General features: G+C 36.4%; 1 protein-coding gene across 5 annotated transcripts in view; it reads left to right on the top strand.

Moving 5' to 3' along the window:
• The window catches only part of ATP2B1 (ATPase plasma membrane Ca2+ transporting 1), a 61,962-nt gene that overhangs the window by 33,965 nt on the left and 8,671 nt on the right, over positions 1–19,326 (top strand). For all 5 annotated transcript variants that reach the window (XM_050324158.1, XM_050324157.1, XM_050324160.1 and 2 more), the window contains exons 7-19: positions 2,325–2,363; positions 2,687–2,848; positions 4,152–4,366; positions 5,536–5,778; positions 8,128–8,369; positions 11,850–12,087; positions 12,914–13,093; positions 13,177–13,264; positions 13,559–13,665; positions 15,540–15,731; positions 15,933–16,146; positions 16,275–16,486; positions 18,371–18,478. In XM_050324158.1, the coding sequence (XP_050180115.1) occupies positions 2,325–2,363; positions 2,687–2,848; positions 4,152–4,366; positions 5,536–5,778; positions 8,128–8,369; positions 11,850–12,087; positions 12,914–13,093; positions 13,177–13,264; positions 13,559–13,665; positions 15,540–15,731; positions 15,933–16,146; positions 16,275–16,486; positions 18,371–18,478 (2,240 nt within the window). The remainder of the gene's footprint in view (positions 1–2,324; positions 2,364–2,686; positions 2,849–4,151; positions 4,367–5,535; positions 5,779–8,127; positions 8,370–11,849; positions 12,088–12,913; positions 13,094–13,176; positions 13,265–13,558; positions 13,666–15,539; positions 15,732–15,932; positions 16,147–16,274; positions 16,487–18,370; positions 18,479–19,326) is intronic.

Genomic DNA, 19,326 nt, shown 5'->3' with positions numbered 1-19,326 from the left:
TACTTCTGAGTTTGTGGATAATTTAAGCATATATGAGACTGATTTTAATAAAAGATGAGCAGATGGCTTGTGCTGCTACTCCTTTTCTTCCAGAGCTGAAGTTTTGAACACTCAGAGATACACACAAGGCAAATCCCTGGTGGCACTTTTCTTTAATACTTATTTTTGGAGGGATGAAGGGCTTGTAATTGAGTGTATTTTGGAGCCCTTCTGTGAGGAGTGGAATGGGCTGTCTTCCTTATTATAAGGTCACTTATCTAGCCGTAGCCTTTACCCTTAGAATCAAAGCTTGGAAATCTTAAGCAGTAATATTTTGATACTAGCTCTTACAAGGACTGAGCTTCACCACGGTAAAAATTTTTCAAGAAACTGCTATGAAGTCTGCTGGATGGGACTGAGTTTGAGGGTTCTTGACAGTAGAACCAAAAAATATAAATATAAATCAAAATATACTTTTTCATCAAAGGAATATGAAACAATAATGGAAGTTATACAGAAATGTGATTAGGAATCTCAAGGGTCTTCAAACTAAAGAGTCAATTGTTGAAGTGTGTGCTCTGTGCAAGAATTGGGATTGAACTCTTTTTGTCTTGTCCTAACGTGCAAATACTTTACAATTCTGATCCTTCCAGAAACTTGAAAAAAAGTAGTAAATTTCTTCAGAAGGTAGAAAAATGGTTACAAGAAGACTTGAAAGAGCTTCAAGCATGATAGTGAAGACATGCAACACTTCCAGGGTTTAGTGTGAAACAGTTGCCATCCTTTGCTCTTCCCCTTTACAGAGATGACAAAGCAAATGACAGTACGGGCTGCTATGTCAGATATGGAGAGGATTATAGTTTTTATTAATATTCTGTCAGTGTTTATTATTCTATAAGCAGAAGTGTCTTTGACAAGTGGTGTTTTGGTGTATCCTAGGGCTTCAATGCTTGCAGGTGGTTTTTTTTTTTTGTTTCCCAAGATAGACAGCTTCCTCTTTCCCTTAAGTTAGGTGCATAATAAGATTCTTCTCGGTAAAACTCAGGTTAAACTAAATTAGCCTCTCTGTGAATGTTAAGGAGATTAAAGGGACTATATTTAGTTGGCTCTGTATGGCTTGGTGCAGAGTGAAAGCAAATGTATGTACAAGGAGATAATGTACGAACAAGGAGTTGAAAGTAACTCAAGTGTAGAACTTTGCTCTTGTAAGAGAGAGAGGGGACCTAGGAAGGAAAAAATACTAAATTAGGAAACAATGACAAGTTCTTTAAAAGTCTGAAGTGACATCTTTTGGAGAAAATGAACATGCTGTTTCTTTTTCCTTGACCGTTGTGAGGATGCTTGGGGGGAAATGTTATATAGAAACAGACTGTGTGTCTGTTTCTGTAATGGAGAAACACCTCTGTAATGGAGGTGTTAAATGTCATGCCACGCATACTCGACAACTTGATTTTCTTCTACCTAAGTACTCTTGTAAATTTCAGCTTGCATAACCTAGGGTCAAAACTTGGTGAGTTATCAATGTTGCAGAAGATTTCTGGGTTTTGTTCTAAGTTCCTCAATTAGCCTTGCTTTCTTTACTTAAAAGTAAAGTTTGTCACTTGCCAAGCCCCCCCAAACAACATAAGATGTGTTGATCTTCCAGTTACCTTTAATGTTTCACTTGTTAAACTCTTTCATTATTTTACTGTCCTTTATGATGTCTTGTTGAACTCCATATCTGAACACAGGTGGGAGTGATATTTTGTTATGAACTCAAGCTATTCTTATACTGATGTGTGATATTTTACTTACAGATTATGTTCATGTGCGTGTAAATAGGGTTAGCATAGATCCAGTAATCCATTACTGTGCCTCTGTTAAGCTTGGCTATAGATTTATAAATATTTTATACTACCATAGCTTCTGCAGTATTGTACAAAAAAACACTGGTTCTGGAAGTGAGATCCTACAGTTCATTTACAGTAGTAGTCAGATACTGGTGGCAAGTGTTGGAAGAGCAGAGGAAGATGGATGCTACCAGAATCACTTTAATGTAACAAATATGTTTCATAGAAAAATGTGTAAACAAGTGTTTTTAAAGCTTTCCTCGCAAGCAGTAAGTGTCTGTGTCAGTAATTTGTGCAGACTTAACCATGGTAGATTAACATTGCAGCAGTTTTATATGGGAAAAGGAAAGTCCAGAAAACTGATGTGAGCTGTTTCTCTGAGCTGACTTGCATGTTTTACTTTCTTTTTAAATGAAGTTGCTTGTTTCAGCAAAGTAGTCATTATATATAAACATAAAAATTAAAATGAATTCTACACAGCCAATTTAAAACACAACTTGTTCCTCTCTCTGACAGGTAAAAAGCAAGATGGAGCTGTTGAAAACCGTAACAAAGGTAAATGCAGGTTCTCTGATCCTTTCTTGCAAGTCTCTATTTTCTGAACATGTATGTAATGAATATAGACTTCCCTGTGAAAATACATATTGAATCCTTAAATCCAAAATGCTTTTATGCTAAGGATGCCGTAAGTGAATCTGCCCCAAACAAATGCTTAACTGAACTTTGTATTCCAGCACCTACTCCCAATACACTTCTTTAAACATTCATGTGTAGTATGGCCTCTCTGGATACAAGAGTACACAGTATCGGTGGTAAACTTTTTAAGTACCACTGACTAGGGGGACTACCCAATGGCTAATTTTTTTCTTACCTTTTAGCTAAGGCCCAAGATGGTGCAGCCATGGAAATGCAACCACTGAAGAGTGAGGATGGTGGGGATGGAGATGAGAAAGACAAGAAGAAAGCAAACTTGCCAAAGAAAGAAAAGTCAGTTCTCCAAGGCAAACTCACAAAGCTCGCAGTTCAGATTGGCAAAGCAGGTATAATATCTCAGTACCCTCCTTATGCTGATGTTATGTTGGAATTAAGTTGGAACACGCATAGTTTGTGAGGAGATAAAATAATCAAAGCACTCAGGACTAACTATGTATGTTAAGTGCGAAGTTCTAATGCATGGAAGTGTGCTGTTCTGCCTGAATGTGCTGATGGCCTTTCAGACTGCGTCGTGTGGATGGCTTTTATTTTTCCTTGATTTAAATAGCTTCGGGCTTTCAAGTGCCAGCTTCCAGGAGAGGAAATTCCAGCTTCATAACATTGGACAATGGTTAGGAGTGATCTTTTTAGATAAGATATAGCAACTAGCAATGTATCTAGAGAACTGTAGATTGAGTGGAATCTGGGAAATGTGGTAGGGTCAACTAGGTTATCTCTGGTACTTTCAGAGGCTTAGGAATTTCCACTTAACATATGCCTTGCTGATATGTAACTTTTTTTTCTATCAGATAATATTCAGCTGTCTTGTCAAAATATTAGGGAAATTGTTGCTGCATGAAAGTAGACTAAAAGGACAGTGAAGTTCAGTGTAAATTTTAGGCTATATTATCAGTAGAATTATTGAATGATTCAGGCTAGAAGCAACTTCTAGAACCTCAAGAAGGGCTGACTTCAACATCTGTGTCGTTAGACTGCTACAGTCTGTGGACAAAGTAATTAAACTTATAGCTGTAGCACTCCGTAGTTATGTACAGCAATGTTAATTTTTCAGGGAAACTTGTAAGAACAAGTGCTGAATAAAGTTTCCCTGGTATGTTTAGTGTAAACTACTTTTCTTTTCAAATGTGGGTTTTTTCATATATTTCAAAAGCTTTTGTTTTCCTTTATGTATGTTTTGACCCATTGCCATTACCCATGTACCCTTAATAGTCGTAGACTTCATACCTGGATTTTTCTATCCTGCTTCTTTGAGACAGTGAAGCACTCTTCTGAATCAATTAGCAGTACAATCGTTGAAGACCTGCTGAATTTTTTTCATTTCTTATTTCTGCTTAGTCAATTGACTTTACATATTGGTCTTTCCTACTCATAATTAGCTCTGTGCTTTTCAATTAAATGGAAGAAAAAAAGATTTTAGAAATTGGTAGGTGAAATGCATGAGGAAATACTTGCTTTGGAAGTTGGAACACCCCTGAGAGCTACCTCAATGTTTTGACTTGCCTGTTTAAAATCTTAGTTATAAACTAGCTTCTGTACAAGTAGAAATGTTTTGTACTTGACTTACCTACAGTCTGTCTTGCTAAATATTTGAGATAATTTCTGAAAACTGTTTATTCTTTTTTTAACAAGGTTTGTTGATGTCTGCAATCACAGTCATTATCCTTGTGTTATATTTTGTAATTGATACCTTCTGGGTTCAGAAGAGACCTTGGCTTGCTGAATGTACACCAATTTATATTCAGTATTTTGTGAAGTTCTTCATTATTGGAGTTACAGTCTTGGTGGTGGCAGTACCAGAAGGTCTTCCACTTGCAGTCACTATATCTCTGGCTTACTCTGTTAAGGTAAGTGGATCGAGGGGGAATAGATATTAGAGGTAGATTATTGTATTCATCAGCTCTTAAATCTTAACTGACTTATGCTGCATCACATATATATAACAGACTGGGAAGAAGCTTTTCTTGTTTCCCTGAATTACAAAGAATTCTACTGCAGTACTTTTCCTCATCTCTGAATACACCCTAACATGGACAGTGAGGGTTGCCAGCCTGTTGTCACCGACCAAAGATGAATGGGTTCAGTACATAGCATTGTAGCATTTGTTTACAATAAATAGGTGATTAAGAATTTGTAAATAACATCCTTCTGTAAGCCTGAACTTCTGCCTAGCTGAACTGTTAAGCAACTGCTACAAAAGCTTCCAGATTGATTCTCCTTGAAGATGGAATACTGTTAAACATTGAGCTTACTTTTTATCATACAGCATGTTTTTTAACTTAAAGCTCTTTGTTTTCTTTATTTGCTTACTGTTTCAGCATGCTGAGAGTAGTTATTTATCTGAAAATCTAAAGTAGACAATCAATGCTTAGGCTGTGTTGTAAAACTTATATCACTAACTAGTAGTGGCCTTGTTGTGGTATCACTTTAACTTAATCTGCCTCTTGGAAGTGAAAATACTATATGAGCCTCTTAAGTAAAGAATTTAAAGCAATATTTAACGTATGAAACTTGTGCAGTCCTCACTATTTTAGTTGAAACATTAGGCTCCCAGTTTGTATTTGGTTATAAGTCTGAACCTGGCATCTTGGAAGTCTGTATTATCTGTGGTTCATATAAGTCTAACACAGCTTATTTGATCTTTCTTGTACGCGGAAAGACTTTTTAAACATGGTATCTGGTAAAGCTCAAACTTTACCTCTCTTTCTAAAGATCATCATGAACTATTTGCTCATAACAGTCGGAATATTATCAGTAGTCCGTGTGACACGCAGATATGTGAAATTAAGACTGTATATATGTACTTTGTTCAAAATGAAGTTTACTGCGACCTAGTAGACTTAAAGAAATCCGTACTGAATGTGGCAGCTGCAAATTCTTCCTCTGAAAGGTGCCAGATAACTTAAAGACTGAGTGTTTTCTGAAACTGCTGTGCAAGACTGGACTTCTTAAATGAGAATTTCTGAAGTGTGAAGTAATGGTTATGAATCGCTGTTAACTGCCTTTATTTCCTTAGAAAATGATGAAAGATAATAACTTGGTGAGACATCTGGATGCGTGTGAAACAATGGGCAATGCAACAGCTATTTGCTCAGATAAAACAGGAACATTGACCATGAACAGAATGACAGTGGTCCAAGCCTACATCAATGAAAAACATTATAAAAAAATTCCAGAACCAGAAGCTATTCCAGAGAAAACTATGGCTTACCTTGTGACAGGAATTTCTGTTAATTGTGCTTATACTTCCAAAATACTGGTGAGTGGATTTCTTCATTCGGTCAAGATAATTAAACTTCCACAAAAGACACGAATTGTGTGGTGACCATGTGGTAGGCAGTTAAATTGTGGCACAATGCAGCGTAAGGTATTTTGCACCTGGTGTAAATTTCTGAACTCTTCATTTGAGACTAAATTTCAGTTAGAATTGGTAATTCAAAGATACAATCTCAGGAAGATAACTTCCTCTAAGTTTGTTTTTATAAATGAGGCTGTTTACCTTACTTGAAGAGCATCTTGGCTAGTTTTGAGTGTTAATTCAAAATAAATATTTAAGAGTAATACAACATTAAGCAAACTATAATTAAAAAAAAAAAAAAGTAAGTATAGTTGAGGATCTTCATGGATTTTTTTTCCAGATACCATTGTATAGTTTGTAGGCTTTAGAACTGTATATTTGCTCAAATCTTGTTTGAGACTTGTAAAATATTTTGAAACTAAAAAATACTGGACTATTTAGCACTTTTGTGTGCATTATTTTCTGAAACTCTAAACCTAGCTTCCTTGCTGTAGATATTCTAAGACATTGCATAAAATTTTTTAAGGCAGTAAAAAGTAAAAGTAATAATTAGGATTTAGTAAATAAATTAGCACTTGAAGATTTAGTAGAAACCTCCACTATGAATGCTTGGTATACAAACTGCAGTGAAAACTCTGTCCAAAAGCTACTTCTCAGCCAATAAAAATGGTACTTCTGTAAGAATTTCATCAATACCTGTGCTTGAGGTGGCATGACAAGTTTAACAGCACTGATTTTTCTGAAACAAGATGGAAATACTACTGATGAGTTATAGCACGTGAAGAGTTTCACAATCTAATTTCTAAAGCAAGGGGAAAAAAAAAAAAAAAGGTAGCTGCGTGTAAACTGACTAAGTCCCTTACTGCTACAGTTTTAACCGAATTATGTCCAATGCAGTCAGAGTTAGTCTACTTTACAAAATCAGAGAGGGCTGTAAAAATTGCTTGAGATCGTCTGATCCAGTCCCCCGATCGAAGCAGGATCAGCCAGGTCATGTTGCTTAGGGCTATGTCTATTCAGGCTCTAAGAATCTCAAAGGATGGAGACTCTGCAATCTTTGGGCAGCCTGGTCAAGTATTTGACTACCCTTAGACTAAAAAAGTATTTCCTTATGTTAAAATGAAATTTCAAGAGCTTCAGTTTGTACCCATTGCCTGCTGTCCTCTCACTGGGCACTACTAGAAAGTCTAGCTTGGCTGTCTTTACATTGTTCCGCCCACCTGCCTCATTCAGGCATTTAATACGTTCTCATAAATTTCTTCCCCAGAGTCTTCTTCAGACTGAACAGGCTCAACCCTTTCAGCTTCTCCTCATATGTCAGGTGCTCTAGTCCCTGTATTATCTTTGTGTGCCATGGGTGTACTTGTGCCTGGATGTTGATAGCTGTCATATTGGGGAGCCCAGAACCGGACACTTTAAACTGCACAATAAAGTGAACACTTTGAAAGTGCAAGTATTCAGTACTGCCATATTCAAAATCTTGCAGCTCTGAACAATGCAAATGGATCACTGACTTATGATTAATATAATTCAGCTCTAGCTGCCTGTGGCAAGTCAGACTGAGTAAGTGCTTCTCCCTTTTTTGCTGCAAACTACACTGCAGTGCTATAGCTATATAAGCTCAAATATCTCAAGAGAAATACTCCTTTACTTATAGGACTAGTATGTGCATATCCCACATTGCTGAGATAAGAAACTTGTTCTGGTATTAAAGCGTTGGAAACTTGATTCTGAACTCTTTCCAGTTAAGTAGGCCATGGCCTGGAAAACAGAACTTGGAGTGAGACTTAAGAAGCTTAAATACTTAGTTTGTTCAGAAGAAGGCTAACCGGTGATGTGATTGTAGTCTAAGTCATTGAGGAAGAATTATTACAGGACAGGATACTTTAATTTAGCAGAAATAATGCAATTTAGCTTGCTTAAATTGGTATGTGAACTGTACCTGTACTTTTAGAATCTAAAATAAGTGTTCAGGGTCTACAGTTGATAGATAAGTATTTCAGGTAATAGAAAATGCCTTTTAGAAAGATCATGTTGATTGATACAAATTTAATGGGTAACTTTTGAGTTTGAGAAACGGACGGAAGGATCCTAAACAAGTACGGAAGTTACTTTTAAAAAAGCAGCAGTGTGACTTTGGATCGTGACTCACAGGAGTAATCATTGAAAAATTAAAACTTAAAAATCATTCAAAAATTAAAACTTCCCTATCCCAGGGCTAAATTTGGCCTTTCTTGTTTTCTAAATGCTGTGTTTCAGTGGTTTAGAAGTTAACCTCCTAATCAATGCTCACTCTTGTTTTTCTTGCAGCCTCCTGAAAAAGAAGGTGGCCTACCACGTCATGTTGGAAATAAAACTGAATGTGCCTTGCTGGGATTGCTCTTGGATTTAAAACGTGATTATCAGGACGTAAGAAATGAGATACCAGAAGAGGATTTGTACAAAGTGTACACCTTCAACTCTGTTAGAAAATCTATGAGTACTGTGTTAAAAAACTCTGATGGCAGTTTCCGGATATTCAGTAAAGGTGCCTCTGAGATAGTTCTTAAAAAGTAAGAAAAACTACTACTGTGATTCAGCACTTTAATTTGGCTAAATGTTGTGATAGGTGAGGAGACTGATGTGCTAAACAGCATTGTGCCATAGTGTGTGAAATATTTGTCTCACTAACCACAAACAAGTGCAGTAGTCCTATACCCTTAGGATTGCAGCCGGCATCTTAGCTTGTCTCCTTCAGCTGTTTGGCTTGCTACAGTAAGGTGGGCAATTAGCACTTCAAAACCCAAAAACTGGTAGTGATTAATTTGACCTTGTAAACTCTTCTCTGATAGCATCTATGAATTGATCTGTTTTTTAGTTAACCTATTTTACTTTTAGGTGTGGTTGATCAAAATGCTCACCTGTCTTCCAGTAAAGTCCCAACAGCTGATACGCCTAAATTCCAGGAAGAAGTTGTACCTTTGAACAGTGATTACTTTTAGCATACCATTAGTTAGACTGTGCAAGTCGATGTCCAAGTCGATCATTTTAATGGAAGGTTGAAGATGAATGAAGAAACTTGAGGGCCTTTAATGTGACAAAGCAAATTGCTTCCTTATCCATCTGCCCATCTAGAGAGGATTTATTAGAATGAGATTAGACTTAGTGAGCGATTAGACACCACTGGGACAAACCTGTATAGATGTGAAGGCAGCTGTGGTAACTCCAAACTAGGTGAGGAGAGACATCAAATATGTATGCCTAGTGTTCTCTAGGAACAGTAGTTTGTAGTGAGGCTGGTTTTGATTCTAAGGTCAAACTATTTCTAGTCTGAGTAGCACATTGATTATGTTAATTAGTTCAATTTACCTTTTTGCCTGCTAGTAACTCTCCAAATCTTTATCTAGGAAAGTTGTAATGCACTTAAGAGAACAGTATAATTCTTCCTTCTCCTCAAATTAGTGCTCAGAACAAAATGTCAATCTGGAAAGGACTCTTAAAGTCCATGCATTTTTTGCATTGCTAGATTTTAAGCCAGATCTTATTGGTGAATAAGCATGCCTGTATTTGCATTACTTCTACCTTCAGAACTATTTTGTAACTTATTATATTGAGCAGTTGAACTGTAAAAATGCTAGATGTCATTCATCCCAGACTCATGTGGCCCACTTGACTTCATAACTGAGTTGAAAAATAAATAATAAGGTCATTTGTCAAAGAACAAGAAAACCTAGACTGATTTGAATACTATTGGAATAGTATCCAAACTACTTCAGAGTATGTATCAAACAGGAAAAAGACTTGGTCTGCTTAGTCATCATAAGCTACTTCCTATGCAGTGCTTGTAACATGGTTTGTCAATTATGCTGCTCCATCTTTGTTTTAACAAGTATGACTATTCTTGAACACTGAAACTTAAACATGAGCATTTATTAGTGACTCATTTACATATTATAAGAGTAGAAGAAATGCAGAAATTTTTTCGAGTAGAGCACTTTTTTTTCTTTCCTTAACATGAAGTCAAATATTTAATAGAATCATATCCTGAGTTGCAAGGGACCTACAAGGACCATCAAGTCCAACTGCTGTCCCGTCACAGAACAACCCTAAGAATTACTCCATGTGCCTAAGAATGTTGTCCAAATGCTTATTGTGCAGGCTTGGTGCTGTGACCACTTCCCTGGGGAGCCTGTTTCAGTGCTCAACCACCCTCTGGGTGAAGAACCTTTTCCTCATGTCCAACCTAAACGTCCCCTGACTCAGCTTCAAGCCATTTCCTCAGGTTCTGTCACCAATCACCACAGAGAAGAGATCAGCACCTGCCCTTCTGGCTTCCCATCATGAGGAAGCTGTAGACCATGATGAAGGCTCTGCTCAGCCTCCTCTTCCTCAGACTGAGCAAAAGCAGTGTCTTCAGCCATTCCTTGTACAGCTTCCAAACTTTCACTCCAACATATCCAGTTTATGGCTGCTTTCTCACAAAGCTAATGAACAGTGATTCTCTGATATAAAACAATCAGTTGCCCCTGATTCTGCAAAAGGTTTCACTGTATGCTTAAGTTTAGTTAAATAAGTGCTATGCTAATTAGGGCCTAATTGCTCAGTTCTACATGATCTGAAGACATACAGACACTCTTGTCTCCATCTCAACTGCATTCCTGTAACATCAGATAGTAGTTTTCTAAAAACTGAACCAGATACCTACTGAAGAAAAATTTGGCTCAAGCAGGTTTTTTTCCTGAACCAAAGCCACTTCCTTTTTAGAAAACCCAAGAACTGAAGACATCTTATCAGGCCAGAAGAATTTGTAGCACACAGAGTTTATAGTGAGGATGTGATTCAGGTGAACATGGTAATCAATGGGTGCTTCTGGCTCAGCCTTCCACTAAAAATCATTCCTATGTTGATGTTCTGAGGGCTGTCTCATAATCATGCCTGATGTAAGGTTTCAGGACCATTACATTTGAACAGATAACCAAAATCAGGTTTGATTTAACCAAATTTCAGTTATGATGGGTATTTTGAAGCCCTAAGGGACTGCTTCATTTTAATTTCCTGTATGAGGTGGAAACTTCTTAGAGTATTTCCTAAATCCTTGGACTAAACACTTAAATGTAACTGTAGTCATCTTTGCAGATCTACCAGGTCTGAAATTGATATTTGAAAAAAAGTAATTATTTTTTTTTTTTTCAGTGTTGCATTTGTACTAATTTGTAAAACAAATGTGTATGGTGTTGTTTTATGGCAGAACTTGGCAAAGGACATATGAACAAGACTAATTTTCTTGTTAAAAATATTTGGTAGTGTTATATTCATGGTACCAATATTGATAAAGTATATATGCTGTCTATGAAAGCAGTGGCATCTTTGGCATGAAGAACATAACTAAAAGAATGTGTTGAAATGTTAGAGTCTGTAGTGTTGAATCTAGTCTCTTATACTAACATTTAAATCAGTTTAGGTATTTGTTTTTAATTTAATATTTCACATTACCATGTATGCCAGATGCTCTCTGAATTCTCTGTACTTAGACTGGTGCATGAAGGGATGCAAATCTTTCTACTCTTAAGGGTAGCAGTACCAGAGTTTGCTTTTAGTGCTGTAACTTTAGTGCTTAGAGCTGTTAAGCAGCACATGCATGTTCTAGAAGCCTGTTATACTTCTGAGACTTGCATAGCTGTTAACTAGGTGAGATTATTTTGTGGAACTGGATTGCCTGACTCAACCAGCACAAACACCAGTCTGTTTACATACAGTACAGAAATGGATACTTCTGTGAGGTAACTAATGTTTATATCCTAAATTCATTAGCTTTACTTTCATCCTAGGATGACTGGCTCAGTTAACAATCTACAGAAAGTACATACTGCATTTGGGAAAAAATTACATGCATATGAAGATTACCTTACAGATACCACTACTGGCTTTTTGTATGTGTGTGAGAGTCTAAGGAAAACAAAGCTTATGGAGGCTTACTGGACTTCAGTAATAAGCCATTGAATAGGCTGAACTTCTGGTTAAAATCTGATAACTCTTTAAATCTTTCTTTCCAGGTGCTTCAAGATACTGAGTGCTAATGGAGAACCAAAGGTATTTAGACCTAGGGACCGCGATGATATTGTGAAAACTGTCATTGAACCAATGGCTTCTGAAGGTCTCAGAACCATCTGCTTGGCATTCAGAGACTTCCCAGCAGGAGAACCTGAGCCAGAGTGGGACAACGAAAATGATATCGTTACTGGTCTGACATGCATTGCTGTTGTTGGGATTGAAGATCCTGTGAGACCTGAGGTAAGGTCACCAACTAAGCTAGTTCTGTTACAAGAGATTCACGTTGTTCATCATGCAGAGAGTACAAGAAAATGAACTGCTATTGTATGCCTTAAGCATAGTTAATAAATGAAAATCTAATTTCTTGAGGGAAAGTTAATGGAGCTATAAAAGCAGATTAAAACTACTTAATGTCACTTATGCTGTGTTACTGAAGCTCTGTAGAAACTAATAACTTAAGGTGCTTACTGTGCAGGGTCTCAGTAAATGGAACAACTTGGCGGTTTTTTTACCCCTTATATTAGGACTATTTGATTAGGATAATACTAGTCTTTGTGCTTGTTGCCAGCTTCTCATGGGGAATGATGGAGAGGTGAGTTTATCTCCTGAGAACTGTGGGTAAGGAGTTTGGCTTGTGGTTGAGGTCTAAGGAAGTTTTTTTCATGGTGAAAGCTTTTATGCCACATATAAGTGGAACTCCAGGCTAATCTGTGCTGTTGTCACTTTGCAGTAAAAGTCATGGGTGAAGTTGTGGAGTATGAGCAGTAGTTTATTTCACAGAATCATAACTGAAATGCCAGTACACAGTTCAGCCTAACATGTTGTGAGGATTTTTGTGGTATGTCTGGATACTGCAGTATTTGAAAAATTGCAGGGGGAAGGGGAACTGACATGATAGAAACACAAAGCTACTTAATTTTTTTTTTATATTTCCATAACTACAGTCTTCATTTTAAAATAAGAGTTATCCTGGCCTGAGCCATAAACATTCTTTTCACTCACATGTCTAGATTTATTCTGCTAATGTACAATCTCTGAGCCTGTGGGATTTTTTTCTTGTTTACAGGTACCTGATGCAATAAAGAAGTGTCAACGTGCAGGCATAACTGTACGTATGGTCACAGGTGATAACATTAACACTGCTCGTGCTATTGCATTAAAATGTGGTATTCTGAATCCTGGTGAAGACTTCCTTTGTTTAGAGGGCAAAGACTTTAACAGGAGAATACGCAATGAAAAAGGAGAGGTAAGCATACTGACTATGTCAAGTACATCAACAAATATTTTAAGTCTCCTAACTGTAAAATATAACCAATGGTCTTTTTGCAGATAGAGCAAGAGCGAATAGATAAAATTTGGCCAAAGCTTCGTGTTCTTGCAAGATCTTCTCCCACTGACAAACACACTCTAGTAAAAGGTAAGTAAAAAGCCAGATTTTTTTTTTTTCCTGCTTCTAGGGAAAAAAGATAGGACTGAGTGGTGGGAAACACCTGGGAAGGTGTTGCCAACTGATTTTTTTCTGTGCTTGAGAAGTAGAACCAACTATAGAACTATTTGTGATTGTTGTTTGTTTTTGTTAGGGGTTTTCATATATTTTGTTGGGGGTTTTTTTTTGAGACCAAGGAAGACAAAAACTGGCTTTCTCTTTCAGTTTAATCTTTTCTGTGTTGTCAATTTAGAGCTGTAACACCACAATGTCATTTTATTTTAGGGATAATTGACAGCACTGTCTTTGACCAGAGGCAAGTTGTAGCAGTAACTGGTGATGGTACCAATGATGGTCCAGCTCTTAAGAAGGCAGATGTTGGATTTGCTATGGTATGATTTTTTTTTTTAAATCTTCAATATTTTACTGATAACTTACCAAATTACATAAGATTAAGAGCCTGACGTACAACTAAGTTAATGCAGTCAACTTCTCTCTCACTTAATATTAGTTAGTTTTTCTTCCAATTAACATGGTTTTAGTTAATGGAAAATGTCTTTGTGGCATTTGCCATTGAATAAAATTTTAAAAATACAGAGTCCCAGTTACTTGGTGTAAAAGGTTTTTGACTTTCAAAGCTTGTTACAAAGTGTCAGAACAGAAGTACAGATTGAAGATATCTGAAATGAGATATGTTCAACATAAAAGAGTGACTTCAGGTGGTAAGTATCATATTATGTTGACTTTGAATAAAGCTTATATGCAATATGGAATGAGCTTTAATCATCTTTCCCATGAAATGATACATAGGAACAGGGAGACTGCCAGTTGATGGTTAAACTGGCTTTGGAGGCCATATCTAGTGCATTTGAAGCTGCAGCATTTTATGACAATTTAGGATCTGTACTTGTCTGGATGATTCCTTAGATTATGTGGCTTTTTCAGTTTAAATTCTCAACTACCCTTTTATGTGGTTGCCAAACCATTTCTTGGCTTTTAAATGCTAATACTAGATAGACTCATGGCTTAAGTATGTAGGTTTTATCTTTCTTGTGCTTTTTTTCAAGACATGGTAAGATAGATTCCTCAGCCTTCCCTTTGCCACAAGATTCCTTCTCAGTCTTAAGATGAAAAGGTACAGTTTGGTGCTAGCAGGTTACTGTAGTCTTTAAAAAGTCATTATTAAGCATTTGAAGGGAAACACTGAAGACCACACTCCTCCTACATCACATGCAGATAGACTGACTCAGATTCTAATCATGAGAGAAAAAATGGGAAGAGGAAGAGCTTTGACGTTGTTCTCAAGGAGCATTTTTCAAAAGCATGATTTACAAGTTTGACAGCTACTTCTGAAATTTTCTCCAAACTGTAACGGTCGTTTCTTAACGAGTAGTCTTCTGCAACTGTATAGCTGTTGTATTTCACTGTCAGGGGCCAATTTGTTTTCCTCTTCTAGAACTTAAATGTTTCGTACAGTCTGTGTTCAGCTGTGTAAGAAACTATTTTCCATAACTTTTTATCTAAATAGCACTTCAAGTATACTATCCACTATATAATACCTAAAGGTACCTTTTAAGGTGTACACATAGCTGTGCAGGTCACTCATATCCTTGACAAAGTAATGTATCAAGAATAAGGATCATTAAATTTGCTATTGAGTTAGAGGTTTTGGAATGCCAAAAGCAAAATAAAGATCTTTGGAGTAGGTATTACACAGAAGTCATCTTAATTGTTTGGATACCGTAGGAGACTACAGGTGCTTAAAATTTAAGAATGTCATACTGCATTTCAATGCATATGCAATGACATTGCATATTCCACTGTTTAATGCTAATGTTCTTCTGCAAACTGTTATTTGTAATGTTAATAATTATACTGTGTTCTGACCACATATGTTGCCTGTTGTTGGAATCCATATAGGAAACTGGTTAGGGCAGAGCCTGAACTGTGTAGCACTGCACCATCTGGTGGTGTTCAGCTTGAACAGGGTTCAGTAAGATTTCTTTGGGGAACTTGGTGTGTCTTTATCATCAACTTGGGGATTTCTATTAAAGTCTTTATTTTAAAGACATTACTTCTTTTGTTTGTTCACATTTTCCCATGCTTGAGTAGAACTTGATTCAGTAGGCCTTTAGATACTTACATGAAAGGAATCCTTCAGACATGGTACCTCAAAGTGAATGCCGACCAAGGACATAATAATAGCTTTTATCACATAGGTCAGTTCATCTTGTTATATTTCATGGTGTTTTTCTTTTTCTACCAGGGTATTGCTGGAACAGATGTAGCTAAAGAAGCTTCTGATATTATCCTTACAGACGACAACTTCACAAGTATTGTTAAAGCAGTTATGTGGGGACGAAACGTCTATGACAGCATCTCCAAATTTCTTCAGTTCCAGCTTACTGTCAATGTAGTAGCAGTAATTGTTGCTTTTACAGGAGCATGCATAACACAAGTACGTACCAGTAGTGGATTGTTTCAGCTAATAAAGGTTGAAAATGTCATGACTGATTAACTCTTGTGTCTAAACTTTAAGTTAAATAGTAGTCCAAAGAACATAATGCTTTCCAGATCATGCCAATGTTGTATAATAAATACCTTTAAGAGTTGTAACTTGTGCACTTCTACTGGAGGGTTTATGTATCTATCTTTATAGGATTCTCCACTCAAAGCTGTGCAGATGCTGTGGGTAAATCTCATAATGGACACATTAGCTTCACTTGCCCTGGCAACAGAACCACCCACTGAAGCTCTTCTGTTGCGAAAGCCTTATGGTAGAAACAAACCTTTGATTTCTCGTACAATGATGAAGAATATTTTGGGTCATGCATTCTACCAACTTGTTGTGGTATTCACACTCCTGTTTGCTGGTAAGAAAAATGAGGCTTTACAAAGTTATTCTGAATGTTGTAGAGAGATGTGATTTTTAAAACTATTTTTTGTTGTAGTGTGTGTAAAGACACTAATTAAGCTGCTGATAAATGCCTTTTATACACAGGTGAGAAAATTTTTGATATCGATAGTGGAAGAAATGCACCTCTGCATGCTCCTCCTTCAGAGCATTATACTATAGTATTTAATACATTTGTGATGATGCAGCTTTTTAATGAAATTAATGCCCGAAAAATTCATGGTGAAAGAAACGTTTTTGAAGGAATCTTTAACAACGCTATCTTCTGTTCTATTGTTCTGGGGACATTTGTTGTACAGGTAAGTAAATTCTTGGAGGGTTGGGGGAAATGCATCTAAGTACACCGATGTACTTGCTTACCTTGAAATGCCAATCAGCTAGTGCCAGGGATTTAATTTCTGCAATGTGAAGAAACTTCAGTGTCAGACTTGCTATAAGTCACTTGCAAGTGCAGCTTGGTGGTGTTTTCAGGTAAGACTTTTTTTAAATTGGTAAAACCAGAGTGTAGAAGTACTTGTACCTTTTGAATTTTCTAGTCCTTCAGTTTGATTTTAGTGATCTAGTCTCTTGGCAAAATATGAAGAAGTTGTGTGTGTCATCTGTCCGTGCATTCCCTACCCCCCAATCTTCCGTATAGTATCTGCCTGTGCATCTGAAAGAGAGTCCATTTAAACAAGCATAGAAAAGGTACAACTTACATTTTCTTAATGAGATTAGGACACGAATAAGCTTTAGAAACTTAAATATCAGTTTTTATCTTACTGGTGCAGAAATCAGTTATATGTATTGGTTTATATTTTAGAGTTATCTGTAGAGGTGCTGTTTTAGGTGAAGAAAATTGATGTCCAGGTGCATGTAGGGGGATTTGTAAAAGCTGGTTAACTCAGTATATGCTAACAAATGAAATGAAATTATCTTAGATTGATTGAGTTAACACGCTGGTGTTGAGAAACACCAACTTAAAATTGAATCTAAAAAAATTAGTTTACAAGAAATAGTTTCACCTTCTAAATGGCCTTAATTAATCAGAAGAAATAAATCAATACACTACTTTATTTCAGAACGCTTTCATTTTAAATTATCTTGTTGCAGATGTAAGATTTAACCTACAGATTTAACCTATACCTTCTCCTTAGATGTGGGATTCCATGAAGTTGATGGAATTCATAGCAGTCCAAGCATTGCAAATGTATGCACCATTGCTTCATTTTAAGTTAGGGCACTTACTTTCCCAGGTTTAGGTTTTTTTAGATGACACTTCTACAGAAGCTACTATTATTTTTAGAGTTGCATATTCAGCAGATTGATTGTTGTTGTGCAACAAAGCCAAACATTTAGAAATTACTCGTGCAACTGTGTTCCTTTTATAAACGTAGTGGACTGAATGCCTTCCCAAGTCTTGAGTTTTTGTCTGTGTTTTATTCTGTGTTAATAAAAGAAGATACTCTGGCTTTTCAGCTTTTCAGTCATGTGTCCTATTTAATGGTCAGTACTGTCTCCTTTTCGTACCTGCCCTGTTACTTTAAATTGTTGATTCTGCAGGGCAGACTTTCATGCATATAGTTCCTATGCAGAGGGATACCTTGCTTATTAGAGTTCATACAGCTTGTTGTAATAGGTAAGTCAGTAGGAACTCATTTAATTAAACTTTCGAGATCTCTGCCCCCTTCCCCCACAATTCATATGTAGATGTCACAGTGTGGTGATTTAAAATCTGACATTTAACACAGATGGGATACATAGTAATATCCTGTAGAGTTACTTTTGAAATATTTCATGTCTTATGGATCCAAGATTTCTATTAATACAAATTTATTAATCGAATTAGTTCTGAGATGGGTGTTTATAGGTGAAATAATCACTGTAAATTTGTAGCATCAAATACATGCTGTAATTTTGAAATGAAGGGAAAAAACTGCAAGCAATATGAATGGCTCAGCAGGTTTTTGTGTGTGTGACATTTGAAGAATGAATTAATAGTTCTTGAAATATTGAAAAGCATAAGAAGAGGGCTTAGGTTTGGAATTGGAAACCTGCTCAAACTGCTGAGATAGTGGAAGGGTATGCTTAATAAGATGGGGAATCATGTTCTAATGCAGAGTTGCCTGTAGTGATCTTGAAGTACTAGGGAATTTTCTAGTAACAGGTCATTGATACATGTTTAATGATGTTGCTCTTCACAGATAGTTATTGTGCAGTTTGGTGGGAAGCCTTTCAGTTGCTCAGAACTCTCGATTGAACAGTGGCTGTGGTCCATTTTCCTGGGCATGGGCACACTACTCTGGGGCCAGGTAAACTAGTATTTTTCAAAATGCCAAATACCTACTTGTATTAGTATACTTACATAGCAAATAGAAATACACTAGCATTCAGATCTTTCAAGTGTACTGTATGTGAGTATATGGGATTAATGGTAAATGCTGATGAAAATCGACTAGTTCAATAGCTAGAAGGTCCTTAGTTGAATAAGATGGAATGAACATAATAATGTTGAAATATGTTTAACTTGGTGTTCAATGGTTTTTTTAAAAAATCTTGCTAATATTTTCTTAATTTCAAAACTTTCTGGAGTAGCAAGAAATGCAGCAAAACTCAAACCAACTTTCCCTTTAATCTTCATTTGCATAATTGTGAAATAATTGGAAAGTCCTTCCATCTATGAAGCTATTACATTTTGATTTACTCCCTCTCCCCCAGGATTTTATTACTATTGCATGTATGACAGTCCTTGTAAGCAGTAAGCTTATTACATGAAACTTTAGAGCTATGAAGTTTTCTATTATTTAATGACAGTTGTTTAAACTTTTCATACCACATGAAGAGTTTTCCATTACAGTTTATTTCCTTCTGTTATGTAAAAGAGACTTCACATTTCAGCATAATATTGGTAGAGTGTATTTTAGTTGTAAATACATACATAAATACATATGCATATTCTAAAAGTAGGTAAGCTTTTTAATAAGCTTCTCTGGAAAATTAATTATTTAAAAAAATCAAATAGAGTCACTCTGAGGTTTAAAGATAGCCTAGTAGAGAATTGAGACGGCTTGAAATACCTTTGACCCAAAATGTCTTGCAAGGGCAAAGCCTCCCTGCTGCAGTTCGTGCTGCTCTAGCGTCTCATTAAAGTCAAAGAGCT

This window comes from Myiozetetes cayanensis, unplaced genomic scaffold (genome assembly GCF_022539395.1).
Source record: "Myiozetetes cayanensis isolate MyiCay16 unplaced genomic scaffold, myiCay2020 scf3, whole genome shotgun sequence".
Lineage (NCBI taxonomy): Eukaryota > Metazoa > Chordata > Aves > Passeriformes > Tyrannidae > Myiozetetes > Myiozetetes cayanensis.
This window is presented reverse-complemented; position numbering and strand designations above follow the sequence as displayed.